The 26,992-nt window shown below is 32.7% G+C and overlaps 4 protein-coding genes across 4 annotated transcripts; 2 read left to right on the top strand and 2 right to left on the bottom strand.

Annotated features, from left to right (window-relative positions):
* Positions 1-3,249: 3,249 nt before the first annotated feature.
* On the bottom strand, positions 3,250-9,209 carry LOC133190847 (uncharacterized). Its single transcript, XM_061326532.1, has 9 exons — positions 9,042-9,209; positions 8,246-8,307; positions 7,939-8,035; positions 7,524-7,592; positions 7,365-7,431; positions 6,750-6,808; positions 6,355-6,486; positions 6,151-6,171; positions 3,250-5,928 (listed from the first exon to the last, which is right to left on the bottom strand). Exons 1-9 carry the CDS (start codon positions 9,112-9,114, stop codon positions 5,789-5,791), a joined length of 720 nt encoding a protein of 239 aa, XP_061182516.1. The 5' UTR covers positions 9,115-9,209; the 3' UTR covers positions 3,250-5,788.
* Positions 9,210-9,425: 216 nt separating this feature from the next.
* LOC133190846 (H/ACA ribonucleoprotein complex non-core subunit NAF1-like) lies at positions 9,426-15,841 on the top strand. Its single transcript, XM_061326531.1, has 10 exons — positions 9,426-9,503; positions 10,177-11,009; positions 11,109-11,163; positions 11,302-11,395; positions 11,515-11,597; positions 11,951-12,111; positions 12,629-12,680; positions 14,084-14,211; positions 14,297-14,334; positions 15,156-15,841. The coding sequence occupies exons 2-10, from the start codon at positions 10,369-10,371 to the stop codon at positions 15,740-15,742; spliced, it is 1,839 nt and encodes a 612-aa protein (XP_061182515.1). The 5' UTR covers positions 9,426-9,503; positions 10,177-10,368; the 3' UTR covers positions 15,743-15,841.
* A 2,177-nt stretch (positions 15,842-18,018) lies between these two features.
* LOC133190845 (U7 snRNA-associated Sm-like protein LSm11) lies at positions 18,019-21,765 on the bottom strand. Its single transcript, XM_061326530.1, has 4 exons — positions 21,323-21,765; positions 19,387-19,526; positions 18,852-18,923; positions 18,019-18,606 (listed from the first exon to the last, which is right to left on the bottom strand). Exons 1-4 carry the CDS (start codon positions 21,753-21,755, stop codon positions 18,082-18,084), a joined length of 1,170 nt encoding a protein of 389 aa, XP_061182514.1. The 5' UTR covers positions 21,756-21,765; the 3' UTR covers positions 18,019-18,081.
* Positions 21,766-21,935: 170 nt separating this feature from the next.
* LOC133190844 (basal body-orientation factor 1-like) lies at positions 21,936-25,318 on the top strand. Its single transcript, XM_061326529.1, has 7 exons — positions 21,936-22,121; positions 22,241-22,294; positions 22,488-22,542; positions 23,058-23,202; positions 23,564-23,643; positions 24,472-24,648; positions 24,777-25,318. Exons 1-7 carry the CDS (start codon positions 21,982-21,984, stop codon positions 25,044-25,046), a joined length of 921 nt encoding a protein of 306 aa, XP_061182513.1. The 5' UTR covers positions 21,936-21,981; the 3' UTR covers positions 25,047-25,318.
* The last annotated feature ends 1,674 nt before the right edge of the window (positions 25,319-26,992 follow it).

Raw genomic sequence — 26,992 nt, 5'->3', positions numbered from 1 at the left:
TGGACAAATTTTAAACAAGTGAGAAATAAGTTTAACAATATGAAAAAACATGCAATTGAAAATTACAACAATAATCTAGAATTACATCTTACTGACGCTAGCAAAAAGAACTCGAAACTACATGTATACTGGAAATTATTGAAGGATGTTTTTAAAACCAAAGTTACCTCTGATATTCCACCATTACAATATATAACAGATACTGGTTGTACAAATATTGCTTATTCAAATGAAGAGAAAATAGATGTACTCAATAATTATTTTACATCTGTATCATGTGTTGATGACAGTAGTTAAGAATTACCTGAGGCATATCATGTATGTAACAGTGTAATTAGTAGTATATGTATTACTGAGCAAGAAATAATTGATATAGTAACAAAACTTCCTACAAACAAAGCTATTGGTCCTGATAATATAAGCAACGAGATGTTAAAATCAGCAAAGTTTACTATTGCTAAACCGCTTTGTTTATTGTTTAATAGATCTCTGAATGAATGTATTTTTCCGTCCGGTTGGAAATTAGCAAATGTACTTCCTCTTTTTAAAAAAGAAGATCCTTCTGTGATGTCTAACTACAGACCAGTTTCATTGTTCAGTTGTGTTGGAAAAATCATGGAAAGAGTTGTGTTTAAATATATTTATAATTTTTTTCAAGACAATAATCTTTTTTCATAAATATCAGGCTGGTTTTTTACCTGGTCACTCAACAGTGTACCAGTTAATAGAAACATATGACAATATTGTAAAAGCTATTGATGATGGAAAATTTTGTTGTATGGTATTTTGTGATCTTTCAAAAGCGTTTGATCGTGTTTGGCATAAAGGTATATTATTTAAACTTAAAACATATGGGATTACTGGTAGTTTGCATAAATGGCTTGAGAATTATCTTGAATGTAGATATCAACGGGTGATGTAACTTGTTATCAACACCCAAACCCTTATATGCTGGTGTTCCCCAGGGCTCCGTTTTAGGACCACTTTTGTTTTTAATTTATGTGAGTGATGTAGCTGATAATATGGTTACTTTTTGTAGATTATTTGCTGATGATAATTCTTTGCAGCATTCTTCTCATAATATGAAAATTATTGAAAGAGACTTACACAAAGATCTAAATGCTCTGGAACTTTGGTCTAAAAAATGGTTATTGAAATTTAATCCCTCTAAAACTAAAGCAATAATGTTTAGTACAAAGAAAAACATAGAATATCCTAAGCTTCTTTTTCAACAATGTCAATTGGACTTCATCTCTGAACACAAACATCTCGGAGTATTTTTTTCACACGACGCTAGCTGGTCACTGCATATTGAAAATCTACTGTCTAATGCCTACAAAAAATTATCTCTTTTGAAAAAATTAAAATTTAAAGTAAATCAAAAAACTCTCTCACTCATGTATACGTCATTTATAAGTCCGCAACTTGAATACGCTTCAGTGGTATGGGGATGCTGTCAACATAGTGATAACGATAAGTTAGAAAAACTGCAACTTTATGCCGCTAGAATTGTAACAGGGTTAACAACTATAGCTTCTAAAGATTCACTATACTTTGAAACGGGATGGGAACCTCTTAGTTGTAGAAGACAAGAAGCTAGAATAAAAACTATGTTCAAGCATAATAATTTAGTGTCTGAATACATAATGGACATACTTCCAGATATGCGCTGTAACACATCTATCTACTCCACAAGAAATTCTCAAAGTTATGATATTTCAAAATGTCGATTAGAAACTTATGTCTACATTTATTCCGACAGTAGTTAATGAATGGAACTCAATTCCACTCGAAATTTACAGTCAATGTCAAAATTCAAATCTAAAATTAGTACTAAAAAATCTGCTCCACCATCATACTTTGATTACGGTAACAGACGACTAAATGTTCTTCAAACCAGACTACGGCATAATTGCGTATTGAATAGCGACCTTTAAAGATGCAATTTAATATCAAGTCCTTTATGCTCGTGTGGTAAAGTTGAGGATACATATCATTATTTTTTGTATGTCCAAAGTATGAGAAAGCCAAAAAAGATTTTTTAAATAATTTATTACAATTTGACAAGATCCACACTCTAGATACATGTCTTATTATGGGGGTAGATTCATTGAATGCTGCAGATAATGAACGTCTCTTTTCTTTTGTTCAAACATTTATTAAACATTCCGGTAGATTTCCTTGTTAGCATTAATTAATGTATCAGTATATGCATTTGTACAAAATTAAGTATATATATATATATATCAGCAAAATGCATCGATTTGCAAACTTTTGAAAATATTGTATACTTTAAAACTTCATGTTTAACTGTGACGATTTAAATGTGTAATTTACATGTAGGGAGGGCGTAATAAGTTTTCATAACTTGTGTCCAATCCCATTGTATTTATAAATTACAATAAAATATGTTCAAACCAACACTAGCGCTTCAAGGTTATGGAAAACGAGCAGCATCCCTTAGGCATTTAAACAGCTACATGTAAATGGACAACAATGTTTTTTTTGCCAGTTGTATTCACCGATAGTACAACAAAGGAAAGCAGACGAAAATCGCCATGGTTACAGTATGACTTTGAGAAACCTAGAATTCCACCTTTATTAAACGTGTTGCAAATGAATTGTTTGTAATTGTGAGCATGGAAATAATAGAATAAAAATGGACAGCGTGGAAAAGCATGCAAATGCGTGGAAAAAATGTCCTATGTGCCTTTTCGATCGCCTTGGGTTTTTTTTTTAAGCGTAAAATTCCTATAGTATCCGTAGTAACCCACAAAGCAATTCAACTCATTCAGATTAAGCTAACGTCTCTATATGAGTGAAAAATTCTCGAATGGGACGTAAAACAACATACAATCAATCAATCAGATTAAGCTATATTGGTACCCCATTTGCTACATGTACTCTGACGCGGGGTATGTTTATAGTCCCATTTCACATGCAAGATTGTTTGTCCAAAAAGAAATTTTAATACATGAATGCAGAAAATAATGCAATGAAGAATACTTATTGAATGAATCTGGTAAAAATAGCGTTTATCACTATAGAAATCAACGGAAAATATCCCCCCCCCCCCCGATGAGACAAAAATTCCTTTTTATGGGTTTTATGAATTGTTATTTCACAAATTCCTACTAAAGCTTTCGTTTTTTTCACCGGGGTGGGGGGTGGGGTATGTTTATAGACAAAAAAAACTGCAAAATTGGTCATCTTACTACCAATTTCAAATGAAATTACAAATAAAATAAGGTCTTTTTTCAATCTTTTAATATCTTGAATTTTGCATAAGTTTAACATACGTAAAGATTTAAGGGTCATTTATCCATATCCATGCATTTTTGAAAATCTAGGGATTTTTAAAGCCTGATTTCAATGGATAAAATTTTCAACCCCCCTTTTGAATAAGTCGTAAATAAGAGCAATTTAAAAGTTTTTGACACTGGTCTTAAAATTATAAATCAATTAATAACGAACTCTTCTCAATCTAATTAAAATAAGATGTTCCGAATCTGCCACCGCTTTTCAAAATTTTGAGAAGCGGTGGCGGATTCGGAACGTCTAATTTTAATTAGATTTAACTCTTCTTTGCATTCAATCAAGTTTTAATGGCCAAACCGCCATTTATATTGAATTAAATGGGTGCAAAATATAGGCGGGAATCGGGAGTTAGCGTGCGTGGTTCTTACAAAGGTTTCTAGATTTAGAAATAACCAAGAATTCATGACTACATGTACTTTGAGATTGCAAAGAGACTTGGACCTGAGCGGTCAGTAGGTCTTTCTCATATTTCGAGGTTACTAAGGGGGGGGGGGGGGTGATTATTAAAATAAACAGATTGTATAGACAAATGACTGTCTGGTGTCTTTAAATCGAGGGTCTGATTGGAATACAATTTATACACAATTACACGACACCTGCCTGATGCCCTATCATAAATACCTGGTGTCTAATGATAATTCCTTGTAAAGTATTTTGAGACGTTGACCAGTTTCCTATCGCTACATGTACCATTTTCTACTGTACTTTTTGCAAAAATCTTCCAACTGACCGATGGCTAGTGCTAAACTGTTTTATATATTCCCATTTAAAAAAAAAAGTTTTTTTTCTGTATAATCGAAACATAGCAAACCGGCCCTCCTTCAACAAGATGAAATACTTGTCTAACTTCACAACAGGACTCATATTACCAACCATGTGGCAAATTTGATATTTTTTCTTGCAATAGCATATTCTTTGTTGATCTATAATTATACGTAAAAAAAATGAAACCCTGCAATTTTCAAACTTGAGTAATATAATTACATGTTTTTTTTAGATTCTCATTCTCTTGCCATGAGAAGTAAATGGGGCAGTATGCTTTTTTTTGTTTTTTGTTTTTCATTACCATTTATCCAAATCTTTAATTTTTAAAACGTAATCCAAAAGCCACACAGAAAAAAAAACAAAAGGCCCATGGGCCACAACGTTCACCTGAGTAACTTTGGCCCTGCTGTTTTTCACCTGATTTACCCCATGGTAAAACCTAATGTGGCCCTGCCCTACCCCCCTGGGGTCATGATTTGAATAATTTAGAATCTGCACTACCCCAGGATGCTTCCACTTAAGTTTCAGCTTTTCTGGCGCAGTGGTTCTTGAGAGGAAGATTTTTAAGGATTTTTCCTATATTTTACAATGTTAAAATTAGATTCCCTTTTGTGGCCCCACCCTACCCCCAGGGGGTCATGATTTGAACAGTTTAGAATCTACACTACCCCAGGATGCTTCCATATGAGTTTCAGCTTTTCTGGCCCAGTGGTTCTTGAGAAGAAGATTTTTAAAGATTTTTTCCAACATATTTCAATGTAAAACTTGGATTTCCTATTGTGGCCCCGCCCTACCCCCGAGGGTCATGATTTGAACAATTTAGAGTCTACACTACCCCAGGATGCTTCCACATGAGTTTCAGCTTTTCTGGCCCAGTAGTTCTTGAGAAGAAGATTTTTAATGACCCCACCCTATTTTTGTCTTTTCTTGATTATCTCCCTTTGGAAGGGGGCTTGGCCCTTCATTTTAAGTATTTAAATTCCCCTTTACCCAAGGATGCTTTGTACCAAGTTTGATTAAAATTGGCCCAGTGGTTCTTGAGAAGAAGTTGAAATTTTGAAAAATTTACAGACAGACTACGGACAATGGGTGATCAGAAAAACTCACTTGAGCTTTCAGCTCAGGTGAGCTAAAAAAAGAATATTTGTCAATTTTAAAACTTGATCTGCAGCTTACCCATGTTTAGCAATGTACATGTACTAATTCTTGATCAAAATACAGTACATAAAAATTCACACAATAACATGAATGATAAGTTATTATTATTGTGCATATATAACACACATCTCCATCATTCTCTCCATGCAGTATATACATTCGACATGTATCTACTGTACTTCAATTCACACACACTTGCATGTACACTTTTACACATCAGAGTCTATGTACAATAATAAATTGTTCACATTTGTGATAAAATATGTTCCAAGCCTTCTGACAAAGTTTTGCAGTCTATGTTCTTACATGTACATAAATAACTACAATGATGTAGTTGTTTAAACCTATCAGTTATCACAATCAACACATGTATCTTTTACATATAACAAAATTCTGTGGTGAATTTCTTAAAGAAAAATCCTTTTGTTACCACTCAGTGATCTTTGAGTGCACTGGTATATATGCCTGTTCATGATAATGGACTTCTACACAATTTAACACTTTCACAATGTTTTGGTTTTTCAGGCATCAACTCATCACAAAAAAATCACGAAATAAGGTCTCCTAATCCAATCACAGAAGCTGTGGCCACAATCATTGCAGGAATTAATCCAATCCCCATGCCTTTTACAATGGGAGGAACTTTTGCATAAGTGATAGTCTTCTTTATAAATGGTATCTCTTTCTCTGAAGGAAAAATTTGTAAGATTAATGTGTGATTAAATCTGTCTTTTTTTTCTTTTATGTTGCAAAAATATTTAAAAGTCAGTACCAACCACATATGATAAAACAGGTGTCTTCATATTTCAAATTTTGAACTAATACATGTATATGAAAGTACTGATAAAATATTTGTTATAATATATTAAATTATTTATATTTTTTTTTAATTCAAAAAATGCTACTTACTAACAACAGAGCCTGAAGCACCTGGAAATAAAAATAAAAATAAAAATCGTTAAAACATTAATGCTTTGAAATAAAATGCATTTAATCATATAACAAATCTCATTTGATGAGTTCGGATTAGACCATATTTTATTTAAATTTACCAAATACCCCTAGACTGTACATTGTAATTATAACAGAAGCCATTGATAGTGTTCTTCATACCATCTTTCTGCAGAATCTGATCTGGTAACTGATACAACATCCCAGCCATTAATCCTGCAGGTACACAGTGCCACTTGCTATCTGATCCTGTAGATTTGTTGATGACTAAATGGGCCAGAGTATACCACAGAGCTATAAAGGGAGATAAATGTAGTTTATTTAAGGAACAAATATATTTTATTATTTATTATTTGCCAATTAAAATGCACTTGATTATCTTTTCTTTTCTTTTTTTAAAATAAAGCTGTCTGAAAAACATTCATGAAGATTTCATTGCAATGATCTCTTATCAAAGTTTATGAACTTCAAAAACAATATCTTTCACTTTGGTTCCGGTGAAAAACACACACTTTAAAATCACTACACTTCAACACGTCTGAAAAAAATCCTCTTACCCATAATTCCAAATGACTGTCCACCAGAAGCACTTTGTTTAGATATAGCTGTTAATGCTCTGTAAATGAAAATAAAAATAAGGTATTAATGAAATTTTAATCAAATATAGTACAATAAACAAGTTTTAGACTTTTCAGTTTATTCAACTCTAAACTTGCAGTACTACAAAATCGAAAAAAAAAATGATGTGTTTATGCTTTCCCTGCATGCCGAGACGTAAAGGGGTGATCAATAGTTTTGTGGTTGGCTAAACACTATATTTTCTGAAAGGGGGGGGGGGGGGGTTAAAGTAGATATTTTTAGGTTCTGAGACTTGCATTTTATAAAACCTAACACTTTCAAGAACTGAACAATATAATATTTGTGTGAGACATGCAAAAATTCTGATTTTTAAATAATTTGAATTACTGTGTTTTTTATTTAAATAATATGGTGTATATATAAACATTTGCATCAAGTTTCACTGATATTAAATTTTTTTTAAAAAAATGGTATTTTGGGGAAAAAAAGATTAGAAGTGCAAAAAAAGAAAATGTTATGTTGCAACATTGATTTGGTGACTCCATCAGCGACAGCCATAACACAATTAACATGAATCTGCATCTAGTACTTACTGCTTTCTTAAGATCTTATATGAAGATCCTTTGAAATATTCATTTAACTGGGGTCTTTTTGGTCCTCCTACAGTAAGTAAAATATATACCAGTAAGTACATTGTATTCACATTACATCTGTAATAACTTTTGAGAAAAATATTTTTGAAACCACATTACCTTCAGCTTCTCTTAACAGTAATTCTTTTCTGTATTTATAAAGACCATTTATGGCCCCAATAGATCCTCCTAAAAAAAGAATAATACTAATAGGTTTTCAATATGTTTACCTTTTAATTCATCGGGAACTTAGTACGGAGAGATATAAAGACATATCTCCTTCAAGATGTCACAAGCATACCTTAAATATAAATCTAGAAACTGCATATCAATTCTAAATTCAGGCATCAGAGGGCTACCTAGACTATTGCTTTCATATTTATACTATAAAATTAAAAATGGATACATGATGGGTGTTTAACAAAGAATAGCTTAGTATCAAATGGTTAACTTAATAGTAGTGTATGTATACTGTGGAAAGAATTTTGGGTCTATAGTTATACACTTTTTAATTCTGTAAATAGAGTGAACTGACCTGTCAATACACTGTAACCTATGATAGCGAAACTCTTTTCCCACATTCCCCGGTGACCAGTGGCTCCCTCTGGGTATATATACTGAGATTCAGGATTCTACAATAAATATGTCTAATACAGAAATACTTTTAAAGAAACATATTTTTATTTTTCTATCTTTTGTGGTGTGTGTGTGTTTGTTTTTCTTTCATTTCTCTTTTCTTTTTTTTTGTTTTGGTTATGTTTTGTGCGTGTGTTTTTTTCCCCATCAATTTTATCAATTTTTCTATGAAGTTGCATAAAATTACAGGAGCAGACCAGAATTACCTGTATGTAAGCTGGGTTAAAATTCAAGTATGGTGACACCACAGCACCCTGTCCTGCAGTCACTGGAACAGACAATATGACTTATAAATTTATGTGTTCCTTAGACAAACTGTGTTTTTATTAAGTTCACGTTATCTAGTAAGACTTTTTTCCTGTTATATAATTAAACATTAATTAATACATTATTTACAGTTTTCATTGCCTGGCAGCAACATACATGTATCACTAGTGCAACAAAACTTTACTTTCATCGATTTCATACATGTTAACTCTACCATTTTAGTTGGAAGTCTAACATTCATTTTACCCATCTCCAGCCTACCACTTTCATTAAAAAATCTACTGGTCCATTTTTGGTTTGCTTAGGTGGCCATTTTTTAAACTACTCTTTTAAACTACTTTTTTTTCTTTTCATCAATTTTTTTGTGTATACTGCAGGGTTGTCCCTAAGACCCGGGGAATTTCCCTGCCTATAATGATGTAATTCCTCAGTCATTTTGGTATTCCCCCTAAACTCCCCATTCGGGGAGGAACCCAGTTCCCCCATCTACTTTTAAATGTCCCTTTCTATTTCAATTCTTAGGGACAACCCTGATTTCTGTTTGTAAGTCCATAAATAAAGACATTTTGGTATTTTTTTTTTAAATAACCTTATATTTTGATTTAAAGATATGGTAATATTCTGCAAATTTTCTATCATATGCCTACATGTGTCAATGACAATAATTTCCCAATGAAATGAATGATGAAAAACTTGTTTCAAGGTTATCCGTGTTATACAGAGAAAAACAGTTACCTGGAACATTTATGTCTTGATCTGAATATGGAGCATACGACCCATATGTCGAATTGTCCTTCCTTCCATTCATGATTCTGTTGAAAATGTAAAAAAAAAACAGCCTGAAAACAAGTAATGACTTTTACATGTGCGTTTTATAAGTTAAAACGGAAGTGCTGCAATCATTATTCATATGGGCAATTCGTCGAAAGATATTTCGCGTACAATCAGAACAACGCTATATAATAATGTCTTATTACATTACATCGAAAATTTATGAACACTAAAATAAAAGATTGATAATATAAAAAAATATCAATTAATTTTGAACTTTGACTTATCTATCAGGACAAAGAAAAATATGTATTCGAATTATTTATGTTCCAGTTAATGCAAATCTTGGTACGCCTGTACTTAGTTTCACTTTCCCACGTGTTTCTTTCTACTTTTATTATTACCGATCCCAATTTGCACGAACTGGTAAGTCATACACTGATTATACACAGACACCTATCCATTATAAATTAGAAGTATACTAAACATACCAAATGTTTGTATAGAATACAGTATAAATGTTTCTACAGAGGCATATAAGAGTGACTACTGACTGATGTTTATGTTTACAAAAAGTATAGTTCCGAGATTCCTCTGACTCTAACCCCTGCTTTAAATTTATATTGTCACATGTCACATAGTAAAAGCAGGGGTTAGAGTCAGAGAAATCTCGTATTAGAAGTACAGCTACTGTAGCACCCTATTTTGAACAACAGAATGTTTCAAGTAAGGTTTGTATGAAAAAAAATACTGCTCTTGAGAATGATATGTAAATAGTACTCAAGGGGGAAAACATACATGTACATGTATACATACATTCAGTGCACTTTATGAATTCAGATAAAATCAGAGTTGATTTGACTTAATTTAATTGTTGAAGAAAATATTTTCTTTGGAGATAAAAATATAAACCAAGATATGACATTCAAAATCTGGTCATAGTTAACCCAGTCAGCTCATGGGTACTAACAATATGTCTTATTGGTCCTTAACCATATTTTTATATGAGAGAATATGTCAGCTGCATATGGTATAGAGTGTGTCAAGACTATAACTTGAAAGTAAACAAAAATTGTGGATTTTTCTATTTTATTTTCAGGTTTCAATTTAGTGACTTTTTCAGCCAGGGGAACAAAGGGGAAAAGGGATTTCATGTACATTTAATTATGACTCTAAGTTTTCACTGTGTCTAACTGCTTATTTGAAGATTTTTAAATGCACTCTTTTTACAAATAACTGTCACTGTTTGAAATTAAATACATTGTAAAGACAAGTTTAATAAGTGACAACCATGGACCCAAACACAGATACTAAAGAAAGTTCAGTGGAAGATAGTGATGTGGGAGTTCTTACCAACAAAAGGGTTCCTATGGCATCTTCCACTAAACCTAACACAACTAATGATCAGCTTAAAAATGACAATGAGGAAACTGGATCACAGTTGTCATCTACAAAGTTTGTTACTAAAGAAACACAGGAATCAATAATTATTGGAACTGAGAAGAGACAAGACGTAATTGACATTGTTGTTGAAAATGGTGAGAGAGATGAAATTGACAACAAGCCTATTGATGAAACTGAAAGTAACAAAGCATCTGAGCTTTTACCAGTATCTTCCGGCAAAGTTAGAATGAATCATTCACACACCTCTGACATTTCAACCCATGATTCACAACCAGTGACAAAAACAGCAGCAAACATAGAATCATTACCCTCAAGCATTTTGCCAACTGAACCATTGCCATCTAAACTGACAGAAATTATTGTGATAGACACGAACAGTGAATTGTGTAAAACAGATGACAAAGCTGTTGATTCAGCATACAGAGAGAAACAGGATGAATCGTCTGATTCCAGCAGTGATTCAGAAGATTCTGTAACATTTATGCAAGAGGAAAAGTGCATTGTTATTGACTCAGATGAGGAAAATAAGTAAGCATTATATAAAATCTTCATATTAATTTTTATTATCAAACAGACATTGTTTTTATCATCTATAAAATACAATAATTATATTTCCTTCATTTTTAGAGCAAAAGGAAAGAAAGACAGTGACTTGAGGACTAAAGGAGAAGTGTACCCTGAGGTAAGTGCAATGTAGATGAGGTCACCTCAGGGTGGAACTTTGAGATGCAATATGACTATGATCTTTTCTCAAGGAAATTGAAGTATTGAGATCATAAGGTTTGTCACAGAAAAAAAAAAGATTTTTTTTATTTCACAGGAGTTACCTCCCCTTGATGAGCTTGTTATTACTGTGGATCCAAATGTAGAACTTGTCCATACTGGTAGTATTACAGGAGTTGTGGGATGTTTGGGTTAGTACACACATTTTGGTCTAGGATGTATTTTTCAGCAAATTTGATTTTAAAAAAAACTTGCAGGTTCTTCCATGCTTCTTCCATGCATTACAGATTAAAAATGTTATCTTTTCCAGTGATAGTAAAAGCAAATCAAAATATCCCTCCTTTGAATGAGAACACCATTCTGTTTTTGGAAGGAAGAGTGGTGCTTGGTCAGGTAATTTTCTTTTGCCTTGAGGATAATATTACATGTACTTGTATTTTATCTTTCATACTTGGGCAAGTGATTAATATTTCAGAATAGTCTTGTCAAGAACATTAGAGATTCAAATACATTTCCACTCTGATTCTGATTTATCAGCTATAATTAAAGGACTTTCAATGTTTTTTTTTCTTCATTATACTAACTAATACAGCATCACTTGACAAAGGACTTTCTGGATCTTAAATATCACACTCATTCATTATTTGCTTAAATTCCTTTGACTTAGTCCTATCCTTAAATATTGCTAAATGGCAAAAGTAAGTTTGATAAGTTTTGTTTTTGATGTTGATGTGTTTGATTAACAGATCTTTGAGGTGTTTGGACCTGTTGGATCCCCATGGTATTCTGTCAGATTTAACAGCACCAAGGACATTGAGAAAAAGTCCATCAGTAGTGGACAGAAGGTGTACTGTGCCCCAAAAGTAGAGAAGCTTACCAATTATGTATTTGTAGAACACCTCAGACAGTGAGTTTACTTCTGAATCAATCTGAGTCTATAGTCGACCCTAAAACCTGCTACTGCACCTTAGACATGAAACAAAGCGTTCCATACAAGACACATACTTTACTGTTCAAGAAACAAAGTGTATAGTGCATGTGGTGTAGTAGCATGTTTTAGGGTCTGTAAAAAATGTGTCAGACTTGTAAACATATTAAAGCACATGGACTCGTCTAATGAAAATCTAGATATAAATCCTTCTAACAAAGAGAAAGAAAGGAGGTATTAGGGCTGAAAATCACATAATTTTGGGTGAAAATATTGAACAATTTATATTTGATATATATATATAAGAAAAATTTAACTGCTAACAATTATATGTATTAAAATTTGTGTTCTAGCTGGTCCACTTTACATGACTACTACATAATTAAAGTAAATACATGACATTTGTATACGGTATCAAACAATACTTAAGAAATTAGTTCAACATTGTGCTGAAACATTATCAGCTAATATTTCAGACTATTTTTATTTTTATTAGAATGAAAGGTTCTGATGCATCCTGGGAAGACAATAATGAACCGCCAGCAAAGGTAACTAATGGTTGAATAATTCCCTCTTCTTACAATAGAGGGAAGACATATTGGGTTTGATAGGGATGTTGAGATGTCACAAATTGTGGCTAGCCTTTTTTGGGGGAATAATTGAAAGTATAATACATATGTATTATTGGTAGAGTTCTAAAGAGCAAGAGCACTTAGGGTCTTTTATGGCCCTGAGAATTTCTGAAAAATTGAAACTGCTCAGTTTTGGTTGAAAATGTAGTATTCATAACTTGGACCCTTGGTGACTGTGTATCTTTTGAAAATGACGTAATTTTCTCTCTAGTCAATGCATTATGACGTCATAAAATGCGTCATTTTTCCCATATCCTGTAAATTCCCTTAAAAATGGCCAAAAATTGATGTATTTTTTCAATATTTCATATAGAGCACAACCTCTGATCCAAAATATGCAATATTACATAATGAAAGGTCTGTTTTTAAAGATCACAAAACATATTTTAATTTTTGGATTGTGGGCTTTGCTCATATTTTAATTCTTTTCTAAAGGTAGTCAAATATGCATGTTTTCTGCAAAATTCAAGAACATTGCATTTTCTTAAGGTATTCAATGTATAATGAAGGGATATTGAACAATTTTGAATCACTTTAAACTAGTTAAATATGCATTGCCAGATAACGATGAAAGTGAAATGAATCAAAATCACATGACTGGTAACATATAAGAAGACAGTCGTTTTGAACCTTACTACCCTTGATGAAAAGAAGAAAATTTTAATTTTATCAAGATATCTGTGGTAAATGATTCATTTTATTTCATATTTTAATAAAGAGAGAGTTTTTGCATATTTTCACCAAGAGATTTATATGAAGTTCAAATTACTTTTTATAATATCTTAATAAAACATGTGCTGCCCATAGACTTCAATGTAAAATTCAAGGTGCAATTAATTGGACAATAATCGAAATTTTGTAAATTCCTTTGGTGGAGTATTTTTATTTGAAAACACCTTCAAAATGCTACCATAATTAAAAATATCGGACCATTCATTTATTAGGTATTAAATATGGTCGTTATACATTGAATACCTTAAAGCCTGTTTTCCAATACTTAGATTCTCAAAAAGAAAGATTGTTAAAGGAAATGAAAGCACTAAGTCTCTACTTTATTTTGATGTATGAAATAGGACAGAGGGTGATAGTCAATTAATTGATATAAGGACAGGGCCATTTTATGCATAAAGTGAACCTAGCTCTTTAACTCAAAATCATGTCTTTAAGATGCAATCCATGTGGAAATGATGACAAGTAAGGAAAAAAATTGGCTGGAGCATGCAAGAGGGAATTTTAAGACTCTCTAGATATTCAATATTCTTCACAATGTACATCATTGTCACATGTTGAATTTAAATTTTCTCATCGTCTTATCACAGTACATTGACTATTCTGATGATGAAGAAGAAAGGAGAGCCAAAGCGAAGGCTCGTAACCGTGGTAATGAGGAAGAGGGTCTCCAGCTTCCTGGAGCTCGAAAAATTCGCAGAAGAAGACAAAAAGACAGGTTTATCTCAATTTACATATGCATATGGGTACTTTCAAATGTATGGTAGTTTTATACATACTCTAATGCTTTCTAATATTTTCAGACAGACCTTTGAACCTGAAACAGAAGAAACAAATTCAGGTATTGCACTTTTTGTTTGTCAAATTTAAAAATATGCAGTGTATATACATGTACTGTATATATAACTTTGATTTTGCTTTTGTTTTTTGGTTTTTTTTTTTTTTAGGTTTCTGTGGAAATCCTTGCTATGCACTGTTTCACATTTTAAAATGTTGACAATTCAGTTTTCAAGACTTTTTTAATTGTACTTTAAATTAGGAACTTGAAACCTGGCAGTTGATATTGTAAGATTACATAAATGTACCATACATGTACATACAGAAATAAAAATGAGTCACAGGTGATTTCACTTCACAATTACAGACTTACAGTATATTCATTTTTTTCTGTTTTCAACAAGTCCTATTTACGGAAATTTTTTTTGGAGGGGGGTGGGGGGCTGATGCTTTAAGATGAAGATTCGATTCTTCATTGCATTTTGATTTCTTGTGAAAATTTATACAAGTTTTGATATCTTTAGGATACTGCCCAATTTCCACAGAATCACTTTTGGTCTTTACAACACACAAGGTTTACAAAGAAAGATAATGCATTTGCACTTAAGTTATCTGCCTGGATGTGTTTATACTTGTACATTTACATGTACTTGCAAAAAAGATAATTCAAAGTGAAAAGAAATAAAATGTACAGGTCACGGACCAAATGATAGGTATATACATGTATTACACTGTGGGTGCATGATTATGTTGTCTGTTTCCATCCACTGAAGAAGTCAGACAGGACAGTTATAATTTATATTACTTTTTATAATTTTAAAAAGGCTATGTTTAACCTATATAGCTGATATTATCTCTGAAATATTTATTTGATCTTCTTAACAGGTGCTGGGGAAAGAAAATCTGGCAACTTTGCCCATACACACCAAGGGGAGTATAGAAATAATAAGGCTGGCAGAGGGAGAAATTTCAACCAAAGGGGAGGAAGACACCAGGGACAACCCAGAATGGAATACCAGTCCTTCCAACCATTTGGAGCACCTCCAAGGTTTCCACAAATGTCAGAAAATCAAAACAGTCCAACAGTGTATGAGAATGGTGGACCAGTCAGGCCATCTGTCTTCCAGCCAAGTGTGCCCCAGGTGTGGAACAATCCCTCTCAGTATCAAACCAACTGGAATCCAAATAACTATTCAACCATTGCTACCACACAATCAACAAGTTTCCAGATCAGTGGACAAAATCCAACAAATGAAACTTTACAAAGTGGAGGACAGTATTACCCAAATCTTAGTGGAAGATTTCCCAATATGTCACTCCCTCCTCCCCCACATTGTTTTGGACAGCCACCTCCTGTGTTCAATCGGCCAATGCTGACAGATCAGAGGTACATTCAGAATCCTGCATTCCAACAACTTCCAGGGCCCCAGTTTGATCCAAATGTTCCTCCTCCAAATTTTAATGTGGGATAGCATGGGAACTGTGTTTATCTTTGTAATTTTCTGTACAAAAAATCTTCAACTCTTTGTTTTGTTATAGAAATATTAGTGTATGTACAGTAGCACATTCTGGTTGTGTATTGTATGTTACTAGAAGTATCTTAGCAATATTAAATCATTAAAAAATAAACTTTATCCCTTATTTTTTTATGTACATTTACAGTTAAAAAGTGAAAGACCAGTCATAAAAAAGAGGCACATGAGCCAACAATGCCCATCTGAGTTTTATTTCTCTTCTAAATAAATGAATACTTTGATAAACTAAAAACTAACAAAGTCATACAAGATGAGCAGTATGATCTTATGAGTAATTTTTTAAGTCCCAAACAATGCAATGTAGATGACATCACAATGCTTTTAAAGCACAAAGCTATGTTTCAGCACTGACTGAATATAGCTTTGGTTTATTGGGTTACATTTATTGGGTCTGTAACAGAAAGGAGAAAATGTATGGCTGGACCAGGAATAAAACCCGGGACCCCTACATCACTAGTCAGGTGCTCTACAAACTGAGCTACCTAGGCCGATATCTACGGCCCAAACCATTACAGGTCAATGCATTATCTCATTTGATATCAATTAAAGATTCCTACAGAAGACTATGCATTAAGTTTTACTGCGTTTTAACTCTAAACTTCACCAATAATAACGTGACAATTGAACTGTCAACTTTTGTGCTGCAATGTCATCAATCTTTGGAATACTAGTATTCTCCTTTGTATTAAATCTTGTTTCTGTGAAATTAAATAGGAGGTGCCCTTGCATGAATCTGCTTTATTGATTTTATTTTTGAGAAGTAAAGGAGAAATGACTTCTCATAATATGACATCATAATGTGTTTTGGGTATGACATGTCATGGGTACTATGTACTAGAAAGTGAGTTTAAGTCTACTTGACTATATTATAGAAAAACATCTAATGTGTTTTAATAAGCTTGCATAGCTTTAAGATTTGCATCAATTGCCATTCCTAGCCTTAATCACCTGCAAGGTGAAAGCACTTTGCTGGTCCATCATATAAACACACAGTAAACTTGTCTAAACAGGCCATCACTCATTCCAAAGAAATTGGCTGGATTAGACAACATTCCAAATTAAACAACATTTTAAACAATTGAAATTATTGAAAGGAACTTTAAGTATAGCATTGTATTAGGCAAGATTTCAGTATGCACAACATCTGGATTAGACAAGTTTCAGTGTGTATATGTTTTAAAACTTTGCATTGTTCTGAAATTTTTTTTTCTTTTTTCCTTTCTGAAACTTTTGGAACTATCCCCCCCCCCCAACAACAACAACATCCAACTGAAATTTGTTACACTAACTGGAGAATGCCTCTGTGCTCATTTATATGGTTTTTCTGTAATTTGGAAATTTCCTTTCGGAATATGATACACAAGTTTGAAAAATGAAATTCAAGCTAAGTTAGTATACCAAACAGGACAAAATTTTATCCAATGAAATCTTTGTTGAAGATGAAATTGTGGCCGTTTTGCTTTCCGCAATTATATTTCAGCCCCATTTACTTTTCCGCAACTACTTCACAATGCCTTTCCACAATAAGTTTTTAATACAAGAGTGTTGTGACCTTTATTCGATACCTCATTTCTGCAATTTTTCAATGGCCACAGGTAGGTCTCAGCATCAAACGGTTGCCGATATTTACCTGTATGTTCTTGTATTCCTCCCAAAATTCTACTCAGTAGTGGTGAGTATCAACTCACAATGCGATAAAAATGAAGTTCATACTGGTCAGTGATAGGTTCAGAAGTCATGGAAAATATTTGCCTTAAATAAAATAGTTTAAAAGTATCATTAACCATATAATATATGATAGTTACACATAAAGAAAAGTCAAATAATGTTTTAAATAGCGGCAATGTTTCTTACCAAAGTAAGCAAAGCCACAATTAAAACCGATACTAAAAGGGTTCATTTGGTAAGCTTTTTGTAATGTTAACTGAAGAGATACATGTTAAAATAAGTCACGGAAAAGCAAGAAATATAATAGTTGAATAGCTGTATAATTTTCGCGAAAAGCAGTCGCATTAAAGGAACAGTTATTTCTTCAAAACATAGCAGTTTTGTTTATTTCCCTGTACCAATATTATGGTCCAAGATTTCATATTCTAAACCATTACCATCCTACAGAAACTCAGTTCTGAAGAGAATTTTCTACAGAAGTAAAAATAACGCTTTGTTAAAAAAATCAACAATTTCTTTCAAATTCATAATATAGATACAACAATATATCTTCTCTAATAAACAACTGAAATACATGTACATATCTTCCTGAAAAAAATAAACAAATTTCATTCTAGCATCATTATAGAAACAACATTATCTCCTCTTATAAACAATTGATTGACATGTCTCTCTAAAAACTGAGATACGGATTTGGAAGGAGGAGGTTCTCCTTCATTAAGAGAGGTAGGGTCTTCTTCATTAAGAGAGGTGGTGTCTTCTTCAGTGGAAGAAGCTTCAACCTGTCCACTTGGCAAATGAGGAGTTTTTTCACTTGATTGAGGTTTTTCAGCAATTTTATCTTGTGTCTGGTCACATTCACTCACTGTTGACGAATCTTTCTGATTTTTACCTAATATTTGAATCTTCTCCAAGGATTGAACTTCTGAAATAGAGTCTTTCTTCTCTGGTACCTGCTTTAAATCCGTTTTAGATGAGATCTCGTCATTTGGAGGAAGGGAGACAACTTTGTTTTCACTTTCCTCCTTGCTGTCCTTTTTCTGTGAATACAACTCGGTGGTGGTTGTTGGCTGGTCAATCACTGACAACTGTGCCATCTGTTCTTTTAGTTGTTTAACTCTCCGTTTTTCTCTCTGTAACAGAGATCAATAAATTCATACACTGTAACTAATAATGTAAATGTTGGTACCTTGAAATTGAAAGCAATCTGATTTTGTTCAACAATACTTTGCCTGGTTTAAATAATGTGTAAGCATTTGATACTTTCGCTGTTCTGGTCCTGTATCTAATGTTGTATTTGACACAAAACATAAGTAATCTAGATTTTCACAATATTTTCTGTAAAATGACACAGTTCATTCAAGTCTTGTGACTTTACCTTGTTCTCCTTGCGTAGTTGTGCCTCTTTCCACAATGGGCACCTATAGAGCTCATCAACATCAATCATTGCCTTAAATAAAATAGTTAAGTATCACTAATCAGAACTATGCTGTGTCTGCAGGGATTGCAGAATAAACATACATGTAACATACTGTAAATTCTTAGATATATGCTTAATAAAAATTGTGTTAAATAATCGAGTAATTTCATGAGAAGCAGCACTCGAAATTTAAAATTCTTTGCTCCTATTTTTAAATTACTGAAATACAAGTAAAAGTTATAGACCAACTGTCAAAAACTTGAATTCATATTCTCAAGAATTGATGGCTTGGAGTCATTCTGTGATATTAACTGCTCACATAAAATAAAGAATCTACAGTTCGTAAAACAAATGCACTTACAAGAAACTTTTAACACTCAATTTTTTTTTTTTAAAAAGCAAACACTTGACACTTAATCCTGACCTGCTTGTTGTGAAATACAAGTATATATTAATGCTGCTGAAAGAAGGGGCAACAAAGTACAAAACTTACCAGATTGAAATGTTTGTCAAAAGCTACAATGTATCCTTTACACACTCCTCTGAGATCAACTGCACTTCGGATCCACACCTGAACTAATAGCCTTTCTTGAACACACCTTTGCAGAAAACTAAGTGGCCCACTTCTATAACCTTTAATAAAAAAAATATTGATATAATTTGTTGGATGGAAAAAGATTTTTTTTTTTTAATAACTGTTTCAAAGTAGATGTAAATCATTACATGATTATTTAGGGTTTTAGACAGAATCACTGTACAATTTTCTTTTTGTATAAAAGTTTTTGCATTTGAAAATGATAAACAAATAAGCATTGGTTTCAGACTGGCCTACAATGTACCAAATATCTTTGATATGCTATTAATGAAGGAGTATTCTTCAAAAAGTATTTCAACTAAGCAAAAAAATCTTCTCATTTTCAATTTTTGGGGTTTTTTTGGAATGAAGTTTAATGGCAGAGAGTTTTAGCCTTTGTTAACAGCAAGGTCTACATATTAAATGTATGAAGAGAGGAAATTTGAGTAAACCTGTTTTGTTATGAGTCCACATGAAAAAATTCTAAACTCCAAATCCTCATTCCAATGTTTACACACATAGCAACAAGTTGTCTATAGCATGACTATGATTTTTTATCAATGAATTTATACAAAAATTTTTAGTGTAATCTTTCTGTCTCAAAATGAGCAAATGCAGCTTGCACTAAACATTATGTCACATGCCTTTGAGTATGACATAATTCTTTCATCTGCGCATCTATGAAAACTTCTGAGGTTTCCCCAGTTTGTTAGAATTGTCAGAGAATATTCTGAGAAGTAAAACTTCCAGGTTATCATGGTTATGGTTAGCTGCAGACCTGTAGCTTGCTGGTCTGAAAAATTGCAATGGACAACCAGAGAGCCAGCCATTTCAAAGTGTGCCATTTCTCAATTTATTTCTCCAGATATTTCAAATATTACTAACCATGTGTTCCTAACATATTCTTTTACTACTTCCACAACAAAACTGCATGTACAAGTCATGAACGAAGCGCATTGGACCTAATTGTCTTGCAACCCAAAATGGCATATAAATAATTAGGTGAAATTCTTAATGGTCTCAATTTCACGCCCAAGAGGGCTATCAAAAATGGCTTTGGGGAATGTTTTATTGTGGAAGTAGTAAAAGATTATTTAGGAACACACGGTTAGTAATATTTTGAGATGGCATCATAAATTTATGGAGAAATAAATTAAAAAACAGTGCACTTTTATGTGCTTATAAATATACACTTTTTACAATGGTGGCATTGTAGCTCTCTGGTCATCCATCCCAATTTTTTTTTTTCATTCCAGCAAGCTGCAGATCAGAGTTATGGGAAGTCATTTAAGTTATAAGAAATGTATAAAGATCCATTAATATTTTTGTGGTCATATTAAAAACAAAAAATTAACAAATTCAGCTACGAAACTTCAATCAAAATTGTGATTCGGAGGGTCTAAACTGTGACATCACAGTTTAGACCCTCCAAATGTCTTGTACAGTTTGAAAAGTTGGGTCTAGTTAACAGGTTAAAAATCTAGTTAAAAGTGAATTAGGTAATGTTATTAGACTATCCAATATTTACCACTGCACTCGCCCGAACGGTCGCACCATCAACATATTATTTTATGTTGTGAAAGTACATGGATCACCCAAATGAAATAATGTTTCTACATGCAGATATTTGTGATGGTTTGGTCTGTGGATATACGTCTGGGTAGCTAAGTCAGTAGAGCACCTGATTAGTGATGCAGGGGTCCCGGGTTTGATTCCCGGTCAAGCCATACATTTTCTCCTTTCCTGTTACATATTTATACATATTTATACAATGATGGGATAAATTATTAACCATTTAAACAAGAGAGTTGAAAATGTTCTGTGTATGACAATTCTTGATCATTACAATACAAACCTTCCATTCTAGTGAGAACATTTCTTCTTTGCTTTGGAAGTTTTCTTTCACTGTCATCCCTATCATTCTTCCCCTTGGGTTCATCTGTAACTTTGTGAGTAGTATGTAACATTTCTGTGGCACTATGTGAGGAACTGCTCTTTTGTAAGTGATGGCTTCTTTTATCATCGTTACGAGAGATAAGTTTTTCACGCGAAGTGTTCCTTTGCACAGTGTCGGACAGTCCCTGAGCTTGTCTATGTCTTCTGGATTTCCCTTCACTAAATGACACATATTCGGCAATGTTATTTAATGGCACTATGTTTGGACATGGCAATAAGACTCGGCTACTGTAAAGGGCTCTTAAAGGGTCGAAAGAAGGCGATGACAAGTTCAGAGCATCGTCTTCTACTTTTCCACTATTCGAATCTGCCTCCTTCATGGGCGCAGCCATCTTTAAAAGAAAGTGCCCGAATCTATCTTCAGTTTCGTAAAGAAATTACGCTCTGTATCTGTAAACAATTGAGCAATCTATTGAATATTTTTTATTGCCTTCAAGACTGATGGTGAAAGAATGCAATTTTGTCAGTTTTTTTTTTCCCATAAATTCCGAAATAAGGGAAATACGAAACTAACAAAACAAACCCGTTGCCACAGTCAACACAAGTACCCCATAAAAGATGCCTCCAAAGAAGAAGGGAAAGGGAAAGGGTAAAAAAGGAAAGAAAGGAGGAAAAGGAGATAAAGAAGATGGAGCAACTGATACAGCAAAAGTTGGTACTCCAGAACCCTCTGAAAAGGAATTACTCTTGCAACAAGAGTGAGTAGCTATGCTTTTCCTCCCGAATTTTCTCTAGCTGTATATTAAACAACATGAACAAGTAAAGAAAAGCAAGATTGATTTAACGGTCCTACATATGTACAAATTCTCTTTTGTAGATTGGAAAAGGTGACTGCTGAATTACAAAATGCAAAGAAAAGAGTTGAAGACTTGTATCCTTGAATTAAGTCTAATTAATAAAAAAAATTGAAACACTGGTCGATATAATTTGAAACTCTATTTTTATCATATTGATTTAATATGCACCATGTTTTTTTTTTTGTTTTGTTTTTTTGTTTTGTTTTTTTTAATTGTTAAACAATAGAAATTTTGAAATATGGAAGTAATCCCTTAACACAATGCAAGACGTAAGGAAAATGAATGGCTGCAACAAGAAGGGAGCAGGGTCAGAGTTGAAAGTGTATGTATATTAATTAATTCAATTTATTGACATCACCATGTTGGCATACAGTCAAAATAAGAAGTCAAATTACAGATAACAGAAAAAAAGGAAGAAGAATATTATAACATAATTACATGCAAAGATTTATAAAAAATTATAGAGAATATTATAATATAATATATAGAGTTTCAATAATCATAGTTGTTGCCATGTTGCCATTTCCAATACATGTGTAACAGGAAAGGAGAAAATGTATGGCTGGACCAGGAATCAAACCTGGGACCCCTGCATCACTAGTCAAGTGCTCTACCGACTGAGCTACCCAGGCCGATATCCACAGCCCAAACCATTAAACATGTATCATGTTATCAATATTAACCCACTGTATATTATCATCAGTTATTTGACTATATTTGTAGGTCTATCATTTATAATAGGTTACTAATATTTTGTATCTATAACTATCCACAACAAGTTTTAATAAAAATCTATCACATGGGTTTATAACATTTTGTTTTTATAACTATTCACAGCATGAATACATGAGTTACATGGAGAAGAAGACAACAAAACGTAAGACAACCATTATTACTCTGAGTGATCACAACAAAGAAGAAATCCGAAACATTGAGCTAGAGAAACAGAACATGGAAGAGGAGTTCAATCAAAAGAAACAAGGTCAGTTCAGGAGCTATAGTGTAGTTTTGGGGTTGTTCAGGATGTAGAGTGGAGCATCTGTAGATTCGTAACCAATTTATTAGAAATTTTCAGAAACATACATGTTTCAAAATGTAATTTGCTATTACATGTATATGGGATACTTGTTTCATTATGAGTATGTTCATAAATTATGAAAATCAAAATTATCAAATTAAAATTGAGCAGAATTTATTTCATACCTACAAATTTAATATACATGTAGTAATTTAAGCTGTTGAAGTACAAAATGTACGGACAAACTTTTATATTTAAATGTCTGCACTGGAAAAATGATTATAGTATTTGACATATATTGAATAATACATGCATTTATTTGCAGCACTTGAAAATATGTTATTTGCAAAGCAAAATATTCTGAAGAAAACAATAGAGGAGTTATCAGAACTTCAGGAGTACAAGGTATTTTATTACTTGCAAAACATACATGTATATATATATATCCATAAGGTTGGAAATCCCCCTTTACTTACAGTGTTTAACATTTGGCCTGGGTCATATGAATGGAACAACAGTAAACATAGAAGTCTGCATCATACTTGGTTAATATTTGATTGATCTAGGGACATATTCAGTTAAACGCATTAATTTTTTCACTTGAATAATTATCATTATTTTGATAGACTTTGTGTCATACTGTGTTTAAAGGTTTTAAACCCTTTTGTTGAGTTTTGGAGGAGGATAAGTACATGTAGTGCACATAACTGTGCTTATCTAATTACGCTTAGAGAAGACCAGGCATTTTTCATTTTCAGTTGTGCATGTACAATGTAAAAGCCATGCATTATTCTTTATTAATTATCTTGGAAATTCCTTTGAAGGTATTTTAATATCAGAAATCGCTAAATCAAATCATAGACAATTAAACCAACATAGGTAGTATTAAGTTTACTTCAAGTTATATTTGCATTTGAGAACAAAATCTGCTTTACAAAACTACCGGTAAGTCAAAACTGGAAACCAACACCTTAAGGTTAAAATATGGAAAATTCTCAAAAATCTGTTTTTTGCTCAGTTTTGAAATGGGCATTTTTTTCTCTCTTTTGATTATTCATTATATACATTAACTTCAATACAGTGTTACTTTTATGGATTTGTTTCGGCAAAAGTAGCAAAAATAGAATTGCATGTACTATGAAAATATTTTTAGACAACTGTGATTTTCCTAGAAAACTATAAATGAAATTATATGCTATGGCATCTAAACTGAAATAAATTACTCTTTATCAGGATCTACAAACTGACCAGCTGGATAAAATAAAGGAGCTGGAAAAAGAAGTGATGGTCATGAGATCCAAACATTCAGAAACCATCCAGCAACTCAAGTCCACCTTCCTTGCAGAAAAAAGGGAGTATCAACAAGACTCAGAAAACAGGATAACAGCCCTGGAAAAATTAGCAAACAAGGTAAATAGAGAGCTGAAAGTACATTGTTAGAGAAAAATTCAAAAAATATATGATATTTGACAGGGATATGAACATTTCAAGATCTTGCATGTAATTTTTCTAGTAAAAAAAACTTATGTAATTAACAGGAAGCTAGTCAGTGCCTGTCAGATCACACCAACAGAATAAAACAGGAAAACAGACAATTACGAAAGGAATTACAAGAACTGATACACATGACTCGCGTCTATCAGGCACACCAACGGGACCTCGAGGAGCAGAGAAAACAGCTGCTGAGAGAACAACAGTATGCAAATGACCTCAAAAAGCTCAGGAGTACAAGACAACATAAGGTGCTTAAAGCGTTTGACATGCTGGACAGTGGTGAGGGGGATGTGCCCCAAGAAGCAGGAAGATGAATCAATGTCTGAATGACTGTATTGTAGTTCTCACACTTGAAAGTCATGAAGACTTACTGTTGTTGCGTGTGTTTAATCATGCTCGAAAAAGTGTGAAGTCATGCCTTTGAAAATAATTGTTTTCAAGAACAGCCAGAGGGCTTTATCCATAAGTGACATTTAAATATGTGTTTACATGTATAATACCAATTTCTAAATCTTATATGATGCATTTGTAACAAAAATCATTTTTACTTCACTGAAGATGACCATACTTGGCTATAGCCTAATTATATTTCAAGTTTTTGTTGATTTCTATTTTTTTCCTTAAAACTTGCTTGTTCTTTGGGTTGTTCAGAGTCTGGGTAATTTCATTTTAAGTCATTTTTTATGCTTTATGTAGAATGTTGTTTAAGAACACTGAAGTAAATTCAAAGGTCACTTAGAGGTAATGATGGCTGTAAACACTCTTATGTGGGAACATCAAAGTGCCTAAAAGTGCCTAAAAATACCAATGCCCAAATTGCAATTGATATGACTCCTGAAGATCAGGGGGATATGTGGGTCATGTCATATTGCCCTTTGATGACACACCTACATGCCAAATATATCATAAACAGAGGTTGAAAGTTAAAAAAGTCAAATGCCAGGCCAGACTTTATATCCAAAAACTAATAATTTGACTTAAGAGTCTTAGGTCCAAAGCATATATGGATTATGATACACTGACTTATGAAAAATACATGCCCAAGTCAAAGTGAACTGCTTATTTTAGCAGTTTATAAACAGTTATTAGGCAGTCTGGAGGTATTTGGGCAGTTTTTAAGCAGTTCCTAACAGTCTTAGTCTTAGCATTCCTTAAAACTGCTAACAGACTGGTTAAGAAACTGCTAAGAATTTGTGTTAGCAGTTCAGTATTGAACAAATTTAAGCAGTCAAACAAGCAGTTTCTCAAAACTGCTAAAAGTGCAACTAATTCATTTCAGCTTCTCACATGAGGAAATACAATACTTTGTCACTCTTGGTGGTCCTAGCTTTCACTAGCCTTCATTACAATTGACCATGTGTTACTGTTAATGCATCACAAATAATTGGGGGCCAGGCAGGAATTTCTTATACAGAAAATAAAATTAGAAAGAAACAAAGATATATTTAAAATCTTACTAGAAATGATACAGTAGTTTATGATAAATTGAGGCTACACATTAAAAAGGCATGCACACATGAGCTTCTATATCCCATCAACTTGCAAATGCAGTCCTCTAGTTAACAACCTGCTGTGTCCCCCATGGTTGCTTGAAACTTAGGGTTGTATCCATTGAGGTGAGCCAGTCAAGATTTGTGCGCGCTTCTCGGACCAGTTCAAAATTTCAGTACAAATTAATGTTTGTGAGGGTTACTTATGAAATTATATAGATGTATACAGTAAAGAAGTGAAATATACTTTGGGAAATACATATCCGTCATCACTGTATTGGATTGGATGTGAACATCAATTACTAGTTACAAATGTATCTGAGTCCATGAGATGGGAAATATTAAAGATCAATTTAATATGACCATGCGGCAACAATGAAAAAGGGTGATAGGAAAATTTTAAAGATTTGCTGGCACTAGTATGCTGAGAAAAGGGTAAGTCTGGGCTTGTGATATATTAATATCCCCTCTCTCATTTCAAATTACTAATTATAAAACATAATCTGTTTGTATTTTATAATTATAAGTACTTAATTTAGATATAAAGATGGTAAATGCAATATTTTATCAGTAATTACAGTTTACATATGTACATGAATTAATTTACATCATTAGATAAATAAATGTAATAAATGTTACTTTATAATTCTGAATATAGGATCAAACATTCCTCAATATATATATATATATATATATATATATATATATATATATATATATATATATATATATATATATATATATATATATATATATTGCAAACTCTCTTC

The sequence above is a fragment of the Saccostrea echinata genome, unplaced genomic scaffold, assembly GCF_033153115.1.
Source record: "Saccostrea echinata isolate AGI-Se365-2 ecotype Australia unplaced genomic scaffold, CSIRO_AGI_Sech_v1 ptg000022l, whole genome shotgun sequence".
Taxonomy (NCBI): domain Eukaryota; kingdom Metazoa; phylum Mollusca; class Bivalvia; order Ostreida; family Ostreidae; genus Saccostrea; species Saccostrea echinata.
This window is presented reverse-complemented; position numbering and strand designations above follow the sequence as displayed.